Genomic DNA, 19238 nt, shown 5'->3' with positions numbered 1-19238 from the left:
TGGAAACACTCCAAGGACGTGTTTTGCTTTCCATGGCTGGAAAAAAGAACCCCTCAAAATCCCCAAGGAGCCCTGCAGGTGGCTGAGCCCCCCTGCCTACCTGCCCAGGCCCCCCCAGCACCACAGCTTGGTCAGGAGGTGGCTGGTGGAGCAGCAGGGCCATGGGGAAACAAGTAGCAAAGGCCCCACGGCCACAAGCACCACCCCAACCCCTCCATGTCACAAGCCAAGAGCACTGATTTGTTATTGCAGAGATGTATTTTTGGGTTTCAGTTTGAAATAATTTAAAAGAACCTCACCAGCCCTCCAGCACAAGGTGGCAGTGCTGGCAGGAAGCCCTCTGTCTCCTGGGGTCACGGAGATGGGGTGTCCCCATGCCGGTCACCCCAGTGCCCAGCAGGACAGACCCACCCGGCTCCGTTGGGGCCAGGCTGTCCCGTGTCCCTCACGCCTGGGCAGCTCCTGGAGACTCTGGGGGCTCCTTGGTCCCACACTCTCCCAGGGGCACAAGGAAAGCCACCTTCCCCCACTGCAGTGGAGCCGGGCAGGTCCCGGCACTGCGAGGCAGCTTGGTCCGTGCCACGCCATTCTGCAGCATCCTGGGACATCACCGGGCCATCTTCCTTCTCCCATCACTGGGACATCCTCCTCCTCTTGCCGGCTCGGCAGGAGCCGTGCCAGGCTAGCGCGGCGCCGGGCGGTGCCGGAGCACGCGCAGGGCCAGGCTGTCGGCCTGCAGCAGCAGCTGGCGGATGTGGGCCAGCCCCAGCCCCGAGACGGCCGCGCCGTTGACCTGCAGGATCTCGTCCCCCACGCCCAGGAGCCCCGCGTAGAGCTTGGCCGTGCCAGCATCCGCCATCTCCTGCACGTAGACGCCTGCAGAGGGAACGGGGATGGGTGAGAGCCCTTCCTGCCCCGGAGCGCCCAGGGGCTGCACAGAAACAAGCCTGTGACAAACGGCCTTTGGCGGGGGCCGCGTGTCCCAAGCCGAGCGCTGACGGACACGCAGGACTGCGCGTGGCCAAAGCCACACGTGGCAGTGTCCCCCCTCCTGCACCACTGCTGCAGCAATGGAGCAACCTCCTGCACCCGTGCCCGAGCTCATCCCTGGGGTGGGACGAGAGCCACCGTGGAGGGATCACAGTGTGCCGGAGCTTTGGGACGATCCCGCAATACCTGTGTCGGGCCGGCCGTGTCCGGAGGTGACGGAGAAGCCGAAGGCGCCGTGGGGGGGTCGCTGCAGCTCCAGCTGGCTGGTGCCATCGGGGAAGACCTCGACCACGCGCCCCACCGCCCGCAGCTGGCCGGGCGCCCCGATGTCCTCCACGCTCAGCGAGCGCTGCGGCCCTGAGCCCCCCTTCCTGTGGCGAGAGGGAAGGTGGGTGAGTGGGGACAAGGGAAGCGCTGGACACCGGGTGATGCAGCCCCTGGCGGCACCGAGCCACCACAGCAGCCCAGAACAGCGTCCTGGGCACCGCAGGGATGTGCTGGCCCACATCCTACCTGTCAGCCGTGGTCTGGGGCAGGAGGTAGGCACTGGCACGAGGTGCCTTCCCCAGCTGGGGATGCAGGCTCTGGATAGAAGCAGCTTTTTGGGACTGGCAGAAGGGTGACACCTGGGGAGAAACATCTGGCTGAGATGGGGACAAACACTGTGCAGCACCACAGTGCTTCACCCACTGATGGAGTCAGGGAGTAGGGAGTGGAGGAACTGGAACATCCCATCCCCCTGGAGCATTCCCCAACTCACTGCTGAGGAGGGATGAGCATATCCGCTCTTCCACTACTACCCCCCTCTCCCTCCTTCCCCCTTCCACTTCCCAGTCGGCTCCGGACTTTTCAAACGCAGCAGGTTTGGAGTGGCGCATCCCCCCACGCCCCCTCCAGGCCCGCCTGAGCCACAAATCCATACTCAGGAACACTTCATTCCAGCCCAGCATCCTTTCCCTTGTGCCACCCCAGTCTCCCCGCATGGGGCGATGGCCAAGCTCACCAGCTGCAGGGACTGCAGGGACGGTGACTTCTTGACACCGGGGCTGCCCTGCGGGGACCCGCCGGGGGCCGGGAGCTGCTCCATGCTGTAGCAGCGGAAGCGGCCCAGGCGCTGCTTGGTGCTCTGGCTCAGGCTGCACAGGAGCTTCTTCAGCCCCGAGGCCGAAGCGCCGCTGCCCTTGCGGCTCACTGGCCGCCCCGGCTCCCTGGGTGGAGAGGCGTGGCGGTCACACACCGAGGGGCTGCAGGACCTGCAGCTGCCTCTGGGCTGGGGGCGCATCCTGCACCCGCCTTGGCAGCCTTGAGAGCTGCAGCACGGCGAGATCGGGGCGCACGGTGAGATCGGGGTGCACGGTGAGATCGGGAACGGCCTCTTCCCCGCAGCAGTGCCCCAGCACACAAGTTTGTCACTACCCGAAGTGACCTGAAGGGCTCCCTCCCTGTTTTCTCCATTATTTCAGGGGTTTAACACATCTCAGAAGTCTCCCGCTCTGCCACAAGGCATCACATCCTGCCAACGGGCTCAGAGGACCCAGCACCACCTTGGAACTCTCCTGCCAGGCTGAGAGATGCAGCGCCAGGCACAGGGCTGGCAGGATCGCACTTGGAAAGCCCCAAGGTGGCTGATTTTCCCCACCTGACACCAGGGAAACACCTCTGCTCTAACATCCCCGGCAGAACCAGACGTGGCGAAACGCAGCTCCCCCAAGCCCACAGCAACACACGGGCCCATTGCAACCCCCACACTGTGGTTTCTGTGAGGTTCTTGTAGCCAGGGAGCTGAACCCAGCAGCACCCCGCAGTGCCCAGGAGGGAGCTCAGGGCTGTACGATTTGGGATGCCGTGGCTGCCCCTGCTCGCTCACCCGTGTGCCGCGCTCCCGGCCGGGTGCCGCTGTGGCTGCGCTCCCGACATCCCGGCACCTTCCCCGGCAGGATGAGCAGCCTCCGGGGGCACGGCGGTGACAGGGCTGCCAGCGGGGTGTGACAGTGTCCCTGCAACCACAGTGAGACAGTCACACGCCTGTTTCATTGGGAACACCCCCAGCACTCCATGCGTGGGTCTCTTACCTCTGCCCGCCCCCGGGGCGTCCTGCCCGTGGGTGTTGTTGCAGTTGTTGGTGGACAAGGCACGGAGGGGGCTCCCCGGGAGCCACCGGGGGCTGCAGGGACTCCGCCGCTCGGCCGGCCCCGCCGTGCCCCCGGGCTGCGGTGGGGCTGCGCTGCCAGCATCCGGCTCCGGGCCCCGGACTCCTTGGCTCGGCGCCTGGCGGGTGCTGATGGAGAACAGGGCTTTCCTGCAAGGCACCTGGGCGCAGGCCTTCTTGGTATGAGGGGGAGCAGGGACGTGGGTGCCTGGGATGGGGGTGCTGCTCCTCAGCTGCGAGGAAGGCTCCAGAGGCTCACTGGGCTGCTGCGGGGGGGCAGCTGTATTCCCCACTCCCTTGCTGCCCCCCAGATGTTGATGGGGTTCCCCATCTTCCCGGCTCCTGGTTCTTCCCGGTGGTGGGGGGCAAACAGGCCCCGGACCCGAGTCCCCGTGCTCGGGGCCCCCGCTGGGCGCACACGTTCCCTTCCTGGCCCTGGCCTCAGGCTGCGGGGCAGCGCGGGCAGTTCTGTGCCCGCGAGTGCGGGGGTCCCGGTGCCCCCGCAGGTGGGGGCTGCGGGGTCCTGCCTCCTCGCTGTCCGTCCGGCAGCCGTCCGAGGTGTCGGTGCTCTCCAGGGCCGAGTCCACCTCGTCGATGTAGGTGACATCTCCGATGTAGGTCTCCTTGATCTTCTCGGTGTGGATGCGCTGCCGGGAGGGCAGGATCCACAGCGGGGACCCTCCGGGGCCCAGAGGCCTGATTTTAGGCTCTGTCTGGGCAGCGCCCGGCCCTCTGCTATCCCCTGGAACGCTTCTTTGTGCCGCAGGGCTACTTTTGGCCAGCTCGGGGACAGCTTGCGTGTCCGTGCCCCGGCCGGCGGCAGCACCGAGGAAGGAGCCGCAGGCGCTGCACTTGCCCCCGGCCACGAGGTCGCCACTGCGGGCTTTGGGCTGGCCAGCGCCGTCCCCCGGCTGCCTGCTGCCGGCCGGCTCCGGCGAGGCGATGGCCGAGCCCAGCGCCCGCCGGTGCCGCAGCTGCAGCCGCTCCAGGTACCGCACCTCGGCGTCCCGGGCCGACTCGTCCTCGAAGCGGACGCGGGACGGGGACGGTCCCCGCGGCCGCCGCGGCCGCCCGCAGCTCGACTCCCCGCTGGACGAGTCGCTCAGGCTCCCGCCGTCCCGCGGGGCGACGCCCGGCCTCCCGCTGGGCTCCCTGCCATGGGGACAGACAGACGGACGCCCTGCAGGCGAGCTGCGGGGGCTGCTCGGCAACCCCGGCAAAGCAGGGCGGGAGGGGGAAAACCCAGCGCAAAAGACGGGGCAAGGAGGAAAGTCCTGTGCACAGCCCTGCTGCCCTCCAGCCTGGAGCTGAAACCCGGAGAGGCTGCGGCACCTCCGGGCTGCCACGGCTCGACCTCCATCGCCCCTTCCCTGCCCGAGGTGTGTGGTTAATCATTCCAGGAACACCACATCGCACATGACCCGGCGAGACGCCGCTGTGGTCCAGCCTCCAGCAGCGAGTCTCGCCCGGGAAAACATTCCCCATCACCTGGGAAACGCCACCCTCCCACCATCGATACTTCCGTGTGATCATAAACCACAATTAACGAAAAGTCTCCCAAACACTGCGAAAGAGGTCGGGCACATCCAGGGTACGAGGCGGCGGGTCGGATCCCGGCTCCGCACGCCTGCCTGCACGCATGTGCCCGCTCCGAACACCGTGTGGATGTGCCCCAAACCCGGCTGCGGGCCTGGGAGCACCGTGGGGCACTGACCTGGGCTGCGGGACGGCGGCGGGGACGAGCAGGATGTCGTGGCTGGCGCGCAGCGGGTTCGTGCGAGCCTTCATGCGGGCGCGCTGCAGCAGCTGCTTGGCCTGCTCGTGCCGCGGGCTCAGCTCCAGCTCCTGCCCGGCCACCGCGGCCCTGCGGCCCCGCAGCGGCCAGCGGGATTAGGAAAAAATAACAGGGATTAGACGTGCTTTAACAGTGACGACGAGGCTGCTCTGCCCAGGGAAAACGGGGCTTGGCCGCCACTCACGGGCGGGCTGGCCGTGCCGGGGATGGCCGGGCGGGCACCCCGCAGCCCCGGTGCCAGGTGAGACTCTGGGGCAGGCTGAGCACCCCCACAGCTCGGGCACAGGCTCTGCCGAGCTTTGTGCCGTGGACAGGGAAACGCGGGCAGGCAGCGCTTCCCATCCCTGCCGGTGTAAATCCCGCGGTGGTGGGGAGGCACGGAGGTTTGGGGTGGCCCCCCGACCTGATTGCCTTGCCTTCCTTGCAGGGGGTCTTTCCCGCACCCCGAGCCCCCTCTGACTGCAGGGTGAGGGACCTGACAGCTCTCCCTGCTGCACCACTGCCTTCCTGGTTGGCCATGGCCCTAATCCTCCTGATTAAAATAATCAGCTCAGGCAGTCTCCTCGGGAAGCCTGGCCTTAACCTCTTCAGTGCAGCACGGTGGGCACACGCTGCTCCCCGGCAGCACCAGGGGAGGCCCAGGCCTCCCCCAGGCCTTGGCTGCCCTGCTCACAGGAGGTGCTGCATCCCCGGCTCTGCCTTGCACCCCCATCACTGATCCAGCTGCCAGAGCAGAGCAGAGGCAGTGACCACAATACTGGGGAGGTGTTTCCCCACTCACTGTTCTGCCCTTTGCAGCCCCCAGCCTCTCACCTGCCTCTGCCACCTCCTTATTTTTAGCCCGTACCTCTAAGGTTTTTCATTAGCCCAACAAGATTACACACTCCTGCCGCCTCGATCCTCTTAAGCACCTGGAGCAAACTTCTGTCCCATCCTCTTGCCCAGTTCCCTTCCTGCCCTGGCATCCTGGCAGGGATGTCCTGAGCTCAGACACCAGCTCCTGTCCCTCATCCCACAGAAGCATGGCTGGGGCCCAGCCACACTCTCTCGCCAGCTGCCCCACAGCCCTTCCCGGGAGCTGCTTTCAAAGGTGCATTTAAAATACAAGACTTGGGAGTGGGAAAGAGGGAAATGTCCATTTCTGCCACGCTGGGACTGACCTACCTGCAGCCCTCAGCGTCCTGCAGTGAAACCCCCGAGTCCCAGTCCCCATCGCTTGCTGGCATCTCTGAAATGCAGGACAGGACAAGGCATTAGCCTGGTTGGATGGCAGCCCCCATCCTCTTGATAGCAGCCCCCATATATCCCATCCCAACACCCTCCACAGGGCTCACCCAGACATTTGGCTCTGGGAGATTCCAAAGGAGTGGAATGTGGAGCAACAACACCTGGCTGTATGTGTGGGACCGTGGGGATGGGGGCATGGGGTCATTGGGGCAGATGCCATCAAAGGAAACTTTATTCTCTTTTCTGGTGGCAGCTTGCAAAGCACAGTGATGCCCACAGACCTGGCGTGTCCCCATAATTTTCTTGCTCTTGCTTCAGCAGTGAAATTCCTCACCAGGACACCAGACGGGACTGACAGGTATCACCCAGAGCATCCCGTGGGCATGTCCTACACCCCGGTGCAGGGGATGGGGCAGCCCTGGGCTGTGAGGCAGCAGGGAGCTGCACCTGCAGCGTGGGAGGCTGCAGGCTGGCCTCATCCCAAAGGTTTTCCCTCCCACTTCACCCAGCTGTCCTGAAAGAGCCGCCACCTTCCCAAAATACCCACCGGGAGTGGCAAGGCCCAGCACCTCCTGCAGCAGCCGCCGGTTCCTCTCCACCCGCTCAGCCAGCGAGAGCCTCTCCCAGCTCTCGGCCTCGGGCACAGAGGCACGGCCCCGCTCCCGCAGCGGGCTCCGGGCCTCTTCATCCAGGGAGGGTCTCTCATGGAGGGAGGCACAGTGCCAGGACCTGCTGCCCTCGTCCGGGGGGAGCTCGGGGCCCCGCGGCACATCTCCCCTGGGTGCCGGGACCCTCCAGAGCCCGGGGGTGGCGGCGCGGGGTGCCGGGGCGGGCTGGGGCGGCCCCCCGTCCAGCAGCCCGTCCGTCAGGTAGGTGCGGAGCTGCGCCCGCGGCTCCACCGCCCCCTCCGCCCCCGGCTTCCCCCGCCGGGGCCGCGCCTTCTTGGGCGAGGGGCGCTCGGGGGCAGCCGCGGGGGGCCCCGGCCGCCCGCCCTGCTTCTCCTTCAGCGCCTTCACCTTGCCCTCCAGGACGGCGTGGGGGCCGCGGGCGGCCTCGGGGCGCTCCAGCGGGGCTGGGCTCCGGCCGCCCTGGGGGTGCTGCCTGGGGGGTCGCGGCAGGCGCCGTGCCTCAGCGGGAGGGCTCCCCTCCATGATTCCTGCAGGGATAAAACCCAGCGAATGACCCCTGCGCTGCCCTTGCCCTCCCCAGAGCCCACCCACCCACAAAGGGCATCGCCCCACCTGCCCTGGGGGGTAAAAGCACGCAATGCCACCGGCGTGTGCCTGGAGAGGAAGGGGACAGCGAGGTGACACAGCACGAGGCCACCCATCCACCCGGAGCACCGACACCATGCCGGCATCACTAGGGAGCAGGAGGAATGGGGCAGCAATGAGGGATCGGTGATTCCCCAAAACGGGCGGCCAGGGGCTGGGCAGCAGCGCGAGTGCCCCCCGCACTGTTCCCGGTGCCCTGGGGCACCCAGCGAGAAAGCCCGGAGGGAATTGACACTTCCTGAGCTAAAGCAGGGCCCCAGACCTCCGCGGAACACAAATCCCTCCCGGACAACTCGCCGAAGGTGGCACCGGGCAGACCCAGCCCCCGCTCCGCCCCGGCCCCCGCGGCCACACGTGGCACTCGTCCTGCGCCCGCCCCGGTGGCACCGAGGAGCCGCTGCCCTCCTGCACCCCGCCGGGAGCATCCCGTCCCATCCTGTCCCCGCTGGCAGCCCTGGAGCAGCCTCCCCCGTGGCTGGGGCTGCAGGAGCATCCCGGTGGCATCCCCGGGCCCCATCGGCGCCCAGCAGCCCCTCACTGGCCCAGGCTGAGCGGGACGGGGCCACGGGCGGGATGCGAGGGCTGTCCTTACCCCCGGAGCAGCATCGGGAGAGGGCTGGGAAGAAGGAGAAGAAAGCGGAAGAAGGGAAGGAAGCAGGGGAGGGAAAAAAGAAATTAAAAAAAAAAAAACGGCCAAACCAGCAAATCCCAGCCCCTCCAGCCGAGCTCCAGCTCAGCCGCTTGGCTGGGCTGTGGGGCCGTGGCTGGCCCTGCCTCCCGCCCCGGCCTCCTCCTCCTCCTCCTCCTCCTCCTCCTCCTCCTCCTCTCCGTGCACCCGGCCAAAGCCGGCCCGGGACCGCCCGGTCCCCGCAGGGCCCGGCCACCGCCACGCTGGGGACAGGGGCTGCCAGCCCGGGAACTCCCCAGGAGGGGAGCCCAGCGGCCCGGGACGGAGCGATCCTGCCCCGGCCTCCCTCAGGAATGTCCTTTGTCCGGGCCCTGCCCGGGTGCCGGGGGGCTGTGCTCCTCGGCGGGGGCATTTCTGCAGCCGCAGAGCCCGCCGGCTCTCGGCACCTTCCTGCGAGCATCACACGTTTGCAGCTCTGCTAAATTCTCCTGCTTTCCAGAGGCCAAATCCCGCTCGGACCCACGGCGAGCCAGGGCCGTGGCATTTCCAGGCAGGAGGGCGGTGGGAGCCGAGCTGGGTGCATCCATACACATCCCTGCCTCCAAAGCCGGCATGCCCCACGTGCCTGCCCACCGCACACCAACAGCCCCATCCTGCCCCCCGAGGGTCCCGGGTGGGCAGCGCTTACCTGGAGGTGCCAGGGCTGGGGGCACCGGGGGTCTGAGGGGGCCCAGGGCGTCCCGGCCCCGCTCCGGCTGCCGCTTTAAGCTGTGGCTTTTGATATTCGTGATTGGTTTCATAATCCCGATCAAAAGGAAATCACCAGGATTATGAAATTGTTTTAATCCTCCTGGCTCTGGCCGCACCGGCCCCTGCCAGCACGAGCAGCAAGAAATCACTTTTATCTTCTTAAAATGTCCCCGGCCACCCCGGTGGCCATGGGGCCGTCCTCAGAGCCAAACCTGAGCCCAAGGGCTTCCTTCCCCAGGGGGGCTGGCAACGGGGTGACTCCATGGGGGACAGAACGAGCACCTTCCCTTGGCTGCTTCCAGGCAGGAAGGGCCAGCTGAGGGCTCTGTGTGGAAGAGCCCAGGGCAGAGGAACCACCCTCACCCTGTCCCCCAGCACTGGGGTCCAACTTCCCCTGGGACACCAGGACCCATCCTTACCTGCAGGCCATTCCAGAACGGGATCCTGGCTCCTTTGCCTGGGCTCTGGAGGTGACACACGCCTGGGAGATGTCCCCATGGAGCTGGGGTGAGGTGCCAAAGCAAGGGCAGCAGGAGGGCTCTTGCCACCAGCCAGGCTCCTGCCACCAGCCAGGAATGCCAGCAGGGAGCTGTGGCTGGGATTAAACCTCTGGGAAGTGGCTGCTGTGAGCAGCAACAGGCTTAGAGTGATTTCAAGGCTCTGGGCTCTCTTCTGGAGGGAGATTGATTGCAAGAGGCAATGAAGAGATTTAAAGAGCAAAATAAAAGCACAGACCCCGAACAACCCAGGGCTGGGCTGCTCAGCCTCTGGTCACACACTGTGCTGGCAGGACACCACCTTGGACTGGAGATCGGCTGGAGAGAGGCAACCAAAGGCTCCCAAAAGCACCACGGGCCTTTGGCCAGCACAGCACAGTCTGGGCAGGAGGTTTCCCCCAGCACCAGCCCCTGGCATGCTGGGTGTGAGCTGGGCTGGTGCTGGGGGAAACCTGGGCTGCTTCAGTGAGCCCCTCCAACCCCTCCTCAGACATCTCCCTCCTCCAGGCACCTCCACCTCCTCCCAGGACAGGGATGTCCTCCACCTCCAGCCACCAGCGACATCCCACAGCTCCCAGGAGAGCAAGAGCAGCAGGAGCCAACGCTCCATGGGTGGATGCAGCACAGGGGTGGGACTTGGGAAGACACACACACAGACCAGGGACAAAAGAGCCATCAGATCATTGGAAAACAAAGAGCTTGTAATAATGAAAAAAGGACAGATTTCGTAACCAATCACTTTTTCCTTTGAAAAAACACAATCACAGTAACTTTGCTGTATACAACCACCTAGAAACTATGAAACAGTATCACATTGTGCAGTATTTTTTTTTTTAAACCTACTTATCAAGAAGGGAATTCCACACTTCAAAAATGATATCCATTTGGGGAGGAAGGAGGAGACAGCTAATAGCGCAGTCACAGATACATCATGAGTCCAAGCAAGCGGCAATTCTTTGTCCTCACCTTTTCCACTGAGCCAGAACAGAAGAGTGGAGAAGGGGATAGCAAAAGAGTAAGGAGAGGGGAAGAAAGAAAGCACCCACAGAGGACTAATCACACTCCATAATTACTTTTGACATCTACAGGGCTTCATAGAAAGATCATTTAGACCAACACAGCGGGGAGGGGAGAGGAAGGCGGCAGCGGGGCCCGGGGGGAACTTTGGCATTTCCACTCCGGGCCCCTTCCGAGCACCGATCCTTGGCCACGAGGACCTACGGGATGGAGAGGTCATGGCAAGTTCTACCAGGATGCCCAATTCCTCCTCTGGAGTGAAGAGTTTGCAATTTGGTTTACAGAGCTTGAGGGTCTGTCAGGCCGCAGGGCACCGTGCCAGGCAGGGGCCGTGCCTCTTGCCCCCTGTGCCAGGGCAGCCTTTGGCTCCCACCGGGAACAGGGCTGGGGTGTCAGCATCGGGGAGCTTCCCGTGTTGTGTCCCTTCCCTCTCCTTTTCCTGGGATCAAAGCCCCCAGGGATGGTGACACACCGGTTTAGCCCACAGTGGCAGCAGGGGACACTGGCCCCAAGGTGCAGAGTTTGGGATGGGGTCATGTAAAGGAGGCAAGGTCTGATGAGGTGACAGCCACTGAGCCCAGCCGTGACTGCTGCAGAGGTACTGTAGGGATTTCCCACTCTTCCCCCAGGAGCCCCAGCCCCTCTTTCCAAGGAGACAAAACAATCTGATTGCCTTCTGGTATAAAAACGCAAATTAAAAAAGAAATAAGAATGCTTAAGGCAGAAGATCACCTTCCCCTTGCGAGTGCAAAGCAGAAGGGCAGAGGAGAGGACGGAGGACATGGAGCTGGGATGCAGCATGTGAGCAAAGTGGCTTTTGTGTCCCCAGCTTGCCAAGCCACGTCCCAGCCCCAGGACAGTTCCCAGCACATGGCCCGAGCTGGGGACACAGCCCCTGAAGGCCAGCGAGCAGAGCAGGGCAGCATCCCTGCAGGACAAGCCAAACCCCCTCGGACCCCCACTGCTCGCTGGAAGTAAAATCCCCAGGGATTGTTATCTCCTGAAGCAGGAACGTGCTTTCCCTCCCTGTCTGCCACACTGGCGTTGCAGCTGAGCACCAGTACAGAGGCAGAACGAGCAGCACAAGAGTTTTTAGAGAAGTGGCAGGATCCACCTCTGCTGAGATTTCCACCAGAGATCTCTCCCATTCCAAGATGTTCATGTTGAAGGCTGCTGCCAGTTGACCCCTTTCATTGGAATCAAACAGCAAAGACACTGAGAGAATGAGGAGGGCCGGGAGCAGGGTTGGGAAAGGCATAGGATAAACACCAGCTGACTTTGGGAATGCACCTGGATGAGAGAGGTAGGAGCTTACTGGATACACACAGGCTGCAGCCAGGAGTGCTGCAAATGCATTGCTTTTAAAATGTGGTGGGACAGCATCAGTTCTCATTGGAGAGCCCCACTCCTGCTTGCCGACTCCAAAGATCCCAATCCTGCCCTGCTGTCCTGTCAGGAACACACCCATGGCACATGGCAATGCCCTGCCCAAGCAGGGACCTGGTGTTTCTGGTGACACTGTCCCAAAGCCACACGGGGAACCCCAGCCAGCAAATAAACTCTGGATGCTACAACACCTCACCCCCTGCAACCCCAAAATCCCCAGAGGAGCAGCAGGATGGAAAGCAGGAGGGAATCAGCATGGAGAAGCAGGTTCAAAGGCAATCTCCAAAAGTCAAAAATGCCACAGGGTGGCATCTCCTCTCCTTAGACTGCACCGTCCATGGGTTTAACCAGACCAAAGCAGCTCCACACCATCCTCAGAGCTGTACAATCCAACCTCCACCGAATCACGAGGCACAGCCCAACACCTGAAATCCACACCTTAGAGACCTTCCTCAGCTTCCACCTCCCATCCAGCTGCATCCCAACAACTAAAGCAGTGGATAAACCCCTCGCCCCCAGCTCCTTTTAACGCTGTTCTGTCCTTCAGGACTGCCACCCTGCTGCTCTCCCTACAGGAGCGTTCTCAAGCACCCATGAGCAAAGCTCAGCCCAGGAAATTCCACCCTGGGAATGTCCCCACTCCCCTGGCTCCTGCTGCTCCCAAGGAGCGACAGGGCTATTTTCTCTCACCATCTGTTCTGCTTCGTTAGGTCTCCCTTTATTGGCCAGATGTTCTCGTAGACGTGGAGCCATCCCGGCTTTAGTGCTCGCTCTCAGGAGGAATCTGCACGCCTGATTTCTCAGAAATCTCTGGGAGGGAGGGAGGGAACAGGCAGATGCAGGGCTGGGAGCTAGGAGCCTTTAAAAGCCACACTTCTGGGAATTCAGGCTGCTTTCCCCCGAGACAGCATCTTCACTGCCAAAAGGGACCATGTTGTATTTTAGGAGATAATGTTTGCTCCTCATAGCATGCCACCTCCCTTTGTTTTTTTTTTTTTGTCCTTACTTCTCCTGCCAGCAAAGACAGAAAAAGGGAAGAGTAAGAGCAGAGCAAGGAGCAGAGCAGATGGGCACACTGAATTCTTGCTTCCCATAAGGATTTGGGTAAACTACAGAATAAGAATTTAATCACTTGCAACCCGACCCACCCATCACGTTGGGAAGCAGAGGGTGGGACGGTGAGCAGCAGGATGGACAGATGGACACAGCCCACCCAGCCATGCCCTGCCCTCCCCAGCCCAGCTGAGGAAGGCAGGGCGCTCCCAGGGGACTGGCATCACTTCCAAATCACAGAACCATGGAATGGTTTGGGTTGGAAGTGACCTTAAGGACCGTGTAGTTCCAACGCCCTGCCAAGGGCAGGGACACCCTCCAGGAGACCAAATTGCTCACAATGTCTCTCTGTATTTTTAATTTCCTTCTGAAAGGAAGATAATTACCAGTAAAGCTCAGATTCTTTGTATAAAAAAAACCCCACTTGTTTAAGTAACACCCAGTGGTGTTACTTGATTTGAATGAATCCAAATAATTTTGGATTGCCTCCCTCCCAGTGCAGCTGCCCTCCCCTAAGCTCCCCAGGCAGGGATGGCTCCGTTCCCCACTGCTGGAAAAATCCACGCATGGTTTTGGACATGGCACCAATGCAAATTAGGAGCCTGAAATATTTTAAGGGGCTTTATCCCAGACTCCACTTCCATGGGAATGCTCTGTTTTAAGTATGAGCTGACCTAAGGGAGGTAAAGACAGGAATCCAGGGGAGATGGACAGATGGACAGCACAGCCCCTGCTCACCCAGCTCTGCCCCACACAGAGGGAGATGAGAGGAGCAGCACCACAACAGTTTTTAACCTATTTAAAGGGTTTAAATCTATTTCCAACAAAATGAAGAGGACCAAGTTTCCTTCTTCAGTTCCTCTGGGCAAGAGGCACAGCAGGCAAACTGAGGAAATGCAACATTCTGGCCGTGGGGGAACACGGTGCTGATTAAGGGAAACAACCACCAAACAGCAACTGAAGAGAGATTCCTGCCATTCCATTGCCCAAACTGTCACCAGCCAGTGAGGATCCTCCTTCAGGAGTTTCACCCTTCCCTTGCAGACCCAGGGAGAACAAGGGAAGGGAAGGAGCACAGGACTCTGAGGACTCCATGGCTCCCTCCCAGGAGGAGGGGAGACCAACGAGACCATGGAGTTCACATCTCTCTTCCAACATGATTTGTTCAGCTGTCCATTACCCAAATCTGCTCAAGTACCCACTTCCCAAACTGGGAGAATGAGATGAGTCAAGGGGCAGTGACCAGGACAGCGCCCAACAGAGGCTTTTTGCTAAACCAGAAGAGCTGTTTTCCATCTCACCTTCCCCACCAGGTGGGCACACCACAGTTCTTTCCATGCTCCCTGAAACCACTCCTAAGCCCCAGCCCGATGGATCCCCTCTGTCCCATGAGAACTGTCACCTCCTTGCCTTGTCCCACTTTGCTGGGCTGCTGGAGAACTCCTAAAAAGCTCCCTGCTCGGACTGAGATGCCCTCATGACACACCTAAGGCTTGGAAAAGTACTTTTGGATCTGGAGAATGAAGTTCCAAAGCCTTTGCTCGCTCAGTGTTCTGTGCTGTTGATGGGAACCAACTCTCCTTTCCTTAGGATCATCTGCTCTACTTTCACACATGGAGAAGTTGGCTTTGAACTGGCATGAGAGACATACCCAGAAGCAGTAGCAGCAACTAAAAAAATATCAGAAAGAGAAACTTTGGTTTAAAATAAAATTGAAAAGAAATAAAAGAGAGAGAAGGTACACACAGGTGCAAGTTGCCTCACTAAAGGGGTATTTGCAGGGACATCACCCCACAACCCTGGAGATGGAGATCTACATTCCCCACTTTGTTTTACTGTTACAACCTTCATTGCACAGGACTCAAAATCACTCTCATATGGTTCTTAAGTTTCATAAATAATGCGAAAACTATATGCAACAGATACATCATATTTCCAAAAAATTATAAGAAAAGTTACATCAAATTAAAAAGTAGCTTCATGAATGAAGATACTGCTCTAAGTGCACTTTCCCTGCAAGTGCAGCCAGTGCCTCAGCGCTGGATATGAAGGAAAAAAACAAACAACTGGAAAAAAAACCAACAACAACAAAAAAAAATCAGATTTAAAAAGTCCGGTTTCAACCAGTCAAAACCGGGCCAAGCTGAAACTGAGTGTGCTCTTGGCACTGTCCCATGAGGGAGTCCCTACGATGCTTCGTTATCCAGATAAGGTTTGTATGTCCTTGTTGAGACTGTAAACAATCCTTCTTTCCTGAACTGTCCTCTTTATTGGCAAAACAAAGTAAAATATTTTATTTTTTTTTTTGGTTTTTTTTTTTTTTTTTTTTGTTTAAAATAGAACATTAAAATTAACCCAGAAGAAAAGAAATGAAACACAGTGAGCTTGTTGGAGTCCATAGGATCTGGTCTGGAAGAGCTCAGAAAACGTGTTCAGTGTTTTCTCCTGTTTTCAGCTGGATCTGTACCAGAGCTCGGGTTACTTGGGGAAGAGGGAAACAGAACGAGAAAACAAAGGATGTGGAATAAGAGAACGTGGCCATCTCATGTGTTCACTTCGTTTGCTAGGTCCTCTATCAATACCTTTGTGTCAGAAGCCTTGGACCTGGAAAAAAACAAAACAAAAAACACTCACTGGGGAGAAGGAATTCCTGGAATGACGTGCAGACAGCAAACCCACAGTGCACTTGGGGGAATAAAAAAAGGAAAAACATGTCTTTCTTGTGCAGAGGGGGAATAAACAATCTACTGTTTCACACCCTCCCACTCTCCCTGGGAATAGCAGAGCCTTGTAAAGATGCCCCAGCTGTCCCTCAGCATCCTCCTCCTGTGGCACTGCCCACTGCACCCCACGCTGGGCACGCTCTGCCCAGGGCCAGTGTCACCTGCCAGGCTGTGACACGGCTGGGGACGCTGCACTGCTGGATGTGGGCACCTGCCCAGCCCTCCCCACAGAACTGCACCAAACCCTTGCAGCATCCAGAGGAGTGTTCCTGCTCCACCTCCCGCTGGGCTGCAGGAAGGAGCAGGAAGTTCTTTAGGGATATGCCTGGCACATCTCCACTCACTGCACGTCTGAGGGATAAATGGGCATGGCTGGAGGGAATTCCAGCAGGCTTTGGCCCACATTCCCTTTGCATAACATTTTTCAGTCTCCAGCAGCCACCCAAAGGCTGTTGGTATTGGTCCCATCCGTGCAGGGATAAGAGCCAATCACAGCCCTGAGGCCAGAGCACACCCTCCTCCTCCTCCCACCCCTCCCATGCAGTGCTGCAGGGATTGCACAACACTCCTGACCCGCTGTGCCTCAGCATCCCTGAGGAGCCTGGGCTTGCTCCCTGGCCAAAGGGCAGGGCTGCACAGCTGTGCTGCCAGGGCAGGAGGGACACAGGACACTGGAGCAACACTGCAGGGAAAACACACAGTGGACAGGTTCAGGGGCTGGGGTGCAGGGTGGGGAAACTCTTGGGGTGCAAGAATGATGAGTGGGAAGAAAAAAATGTATGGGTTTGGATTTGAGAGAGGAAGGAGTCTGAGATCTCACGTATGAACCTTAACCAAAGAATAACTGGAATCATACAGAGTCATGGAATGGTTTGGGTTGGAAGGGACCTTAAAAATCATCCGGTTCCAACCCCCCTGCCTGAGGCAGGGATGTGAGTGACATCCATAGACCACATTGCTCAGGGCCAAATCCAGCCTGGCCTTGAACACTTCCAGGGATGGGGCATCCACAGCTTCTCTGGGCAACCTGTGCCAGGGCCTCATCACCCTCACAGGGAAGGATTTCTTGTTAATATCTAATCTAACCCTGCCCTCTGTCAGTTTAAAACCATTGCCTCTTCTGTCACTATGAGGCATGAAGAGTCCCTCTCCCTCTTTTTCACAAATGTCTGCTTGAGGAGAACATCTCCCCCAGTTTGCATTTATAACCTCAGGCAGACTATTTCTGCAGGAGGGGAGCCTTGTAAAAAGGGGAAGTAAAAAGGGAACTCCCTTTCCAATGGTTTACCAGAACCCCAAATGCCTAAAGGATGGATTAATTCCCTGGCAGAGAGAGGCACGCTCGTTTAACTAATTGGACCTGCCCTCCCTTTGACGACCGAAAATCTTTGCGCGACTTTGAAACCTTAGCGCCATTCCCAGTCCAGGACTCCCATCCAGGACTCCCAGTCCACAAACACCCAGCAGGCACCAAGAACAGCGCCAGGGCAGGATTGAGTGGCAGTGCAGAGTGAACATACTGTGAGGCGAGGCGAGGCCTGCGCAGGGACACGCTCAGGCTGCGCTTCCACTGCTTGTTCTTGCGGCGGTTGCGGACGCCGTCCTCCTGGTCCATCATCTGGTCCAGGAGCGTCAGGTCGTCGGCGTTGAGCGGCGCCACCGAGATGTCCCTCACGGCACGGAACTCGCCGCAGTTGTTCAGGTGCTCGTTCTCCAGACGGAAGAAGTTCCACACAAACCGCCTGCGTGCATGGATGGATGGAGAGAAAAAAGGGGAATCACCAACGGAGCTCCCTTTTTACGGGCATTTCCTGCGTTTGGCAAAGCACTGGAGAAACATCCCGTGGCTAACCGTAGCTATGTTATTTTATGAAAAGTCCTTTGCTAGGATTTTTCTCTTATTGTAGCTGAGAAGCCTCAGAAAAGAAATGTGAACAATTAAGTGTCTGCTGCTGTGGAATGCAACAGGTGCAGCTGTGATTGGTGCACCTTGGTTGTTCCTAATTAATGGCCAGTCACAGTCAGCTGGCTCAGACTCTCTGAGTCACAAGTCTCTGTCATTCATTCCATTCCTATTCTTTCTAGCCTTCTGATGAATCCTTTTCTCTCTATTCATTTAGTATAGTTTTAGTATAGTATTTTAATATAATATATATCATAATATAATAAATCAGCCTTCTGAAATATGGAGTCAAAATTCAGATTTCTTCACTCGTCCTGGGAGCCCCCATCAGTTCAACCATAGCTAACAGCAACATCTTTCCTCTGGAGAACAACAGAACCTGTCAGTTTTATTCCCTATCCTAATATGGACAGCATGGAGAAACATTGTTCAAGCTTTACAAGCATTACAAGCCAAAGGGCACCTCCAGCACCTACATGAGAGAGGGTCAGCATCAAGTTCTTGTGGGGGTGGGTTTCCAGCTACAGGAAAGGTGTTTAAAAGTCCTGGAAGCTTGCAGGATCCAAATTGATGACACAGAACACAAAGAGGTTTGAAAATCGGAAACTTGAGAATCAAGTGAAGTTTCAACTGGAAATTTCAAGAAATTTGGTAAAAACTAACCCCTCAAGATAATGTCACATTTCAGAAGGAACTGCAAACACAGTGTGAAGGATTCAGCTCCACACTGTGGCAGGGCCCCCTACCCTTTTCTCCTCTCAGCACCCTGTTTGGATTAAATATTCCTGTTAATCCTGGTCCCCTTGAAATTAAAACCAGTATACTCCACATCCAAGGATCCAGGTGCTTCCCCCCCTTCCCCCCCATGCTGATGTTACAGAACAAAAAAGTGGAAATAAAAACAGGAGAAATGAGCTGCTCAGCCCAGCAGCCTTACCGGAACACCTCAAGTGGGGCAAACACAGTAGAGATGATGTCCGCAGCATAGGGAAAGATTTGCATGGAAGTGAGGGAGATCTGGATGGTCCACGCAAAACGCAGGATGACATCTTCTACAATGGCACAATAGTAGTATGCCTGAGGAGCAACAAGAACAAAACAGCTCAACAAACACCTTCTGCATCCAAAAGATCTCATCAGGTCTTTGGGAAGCTACAGCAGCTGCTGCTCAAACTCAAGCAAAACGAACAGAAATGATCTCTTGGAAACAAATCAGCTCTGCTGCTGGCAAATCCCAGGCTGTAGCACTGAAATGCTGCAGTGGGCAACTGCAACATGCTCTAAACTCAGCAAGTTTGGTTAAAGGGTTACAAGCCTGTCCTAAGGTAAGAGCAGGCTGCATACGCACTTTCTGTGGGTAGACAATTCCTTCTCGGAGAAAGGTATTTTCACCAGCATTTTTGTCAAAGAGACCCCAGTCCATCTTCAGGTCCCAAATGAGGGTATAGCAAGAGCTGATGAAACAGAAGATAATCCACAGGTAGAAGAACACTTGGGTGTCACTGTGGTTTTTAGCTGGAAAAGAGAAGAACAACACACTTCTGTAGAACTGAGAGCACATTCATTCTTAAAACTGCTACAAACTGCCTCACTGGAGCAGTGGAAATCACTTCTTCCACCCAGCTTCTGGGAAAATACATCAAATACTAATCTGAGCCAAACCAACAGCCTTAGCAGGACCTGCTTTATATTGTTATTTGAATTCCACTTTCATCTTGTTCACCTTTCAGCACTTGGGATGGAAATTTACATTTATATTTGAACAGGCTCCCAGGGAAGTGGTCACAGTCCCAAGCCTGCCAGAGTTCAGGAAGCGTTTGGGGAACACCCCGAGGCACACGGTGGG

General features: G+C 58.2%; 2 protein-coding genes across 3 annotated transcripts in view; both read right to left on the bottom strand.

Annotated features, from left to right (window-relative positions):
* Positions 1-262: 262 nt before the first annotated feature.
* On the bottom strand, positions 263-7312 carry KIAA1614 (KIAA1614 ortholog). Its single transcript, XM_041420087.1, has 9 exons — positions 6709-7312; positions 6099-6162; positions 4854-5003; positions 3063-4291; positions 2858-2987; positions 1994-2198; positions 1504-1616; positions 1177-1361; positions 263-876 (listed from the first exon to the last, which is right to left on the bottom strand). Exons 1-9 carry the CDS (start codon positions 7310-7312, stop codon positions 683-685), a joined length of 2874 nt encoding a protein of 957 aa, XP_041276021.1. The 3' UTR covers positions 263-682.
* A 2678-nt stretch (positions 7313-9990) lies between these two features.
* The window catches only part of XPR1 (xenotropic and polytropic retrovirus receptor 1), a 117458-nt gene continuing 108210 nt past the window's right edge, over positions 9991-19238 (bottom strand). Inside the window, exons 12-16 of one of the 2 annotated variants that reach the window (XM_041420021.1) lie at positions 18741-18907; positions 18330-18469; positions 17010-17231; positions 15349-15370; positions 9991-15247 (exon numbers count right to left, since the gene is read on the bottom strand). In XM_041420021.1, the coding sequence (XP_041275955.1) occupies positions 15245-15247; positions 15349-15370; positions 17010-17231; positions 18330-18469; positions 18741-18907 (554 nt within the window). In that variant the 3' untranslated portion in view covers positions 9991-15244. Of the gene's footprint in view, positions 15371-17009; positions 17232-18329; positions 18470-18740; positions 18908-19238 lie in introns of both variants that reach the window. The other variant, XM_041420020.1, reaches the window with a different exon arrangement.

Source organism: Onychostruthus taczanowskii, unplaced genomic scaffold, assembly GCF_017590055.1.
Source record: "Onychostruthus taczanowskii isolate IOZ18803 unplaced genomic scaffold, ASM1759005v1 scaffold63, whole genome shotgun sequence".
Taxonomy (NCBI): Eukaryota; Metazoa; Chordata; class Aves; order Passeriformes; family Passeridae; genus Onychostruthus; species Onychostruthus taczanowskii.
The sequence above is the reverse complement of the archived record's forward strand: the minus strand, read 5'-3'. Positions and strand labels throughout refer to the sequence as shown.

Coding starts and splice junctions, on each gene's coding strand:
- KIAA1614 (XM_041420087.1), bottom strand. CDS start 7,312: ATGGAGGGGAGCCCTCCCGCTGAGGCACGGCGCCTGCCGCGACCCCCC. Junction 6,163..6,708: donor GCTGGGCCTTGCCACTCCCG/GTGGGTATTTTG, acceptor CCTGCATTTCAG/AGATGCCAGCAAGCGATGGG. Junction 877..1,176: donor ACACGGCCGGCCCGACACAG/GTATTGCGGGAT, acceptor TTCCCTCTGCAG/GCGTCTACGTGCAGGAGATG.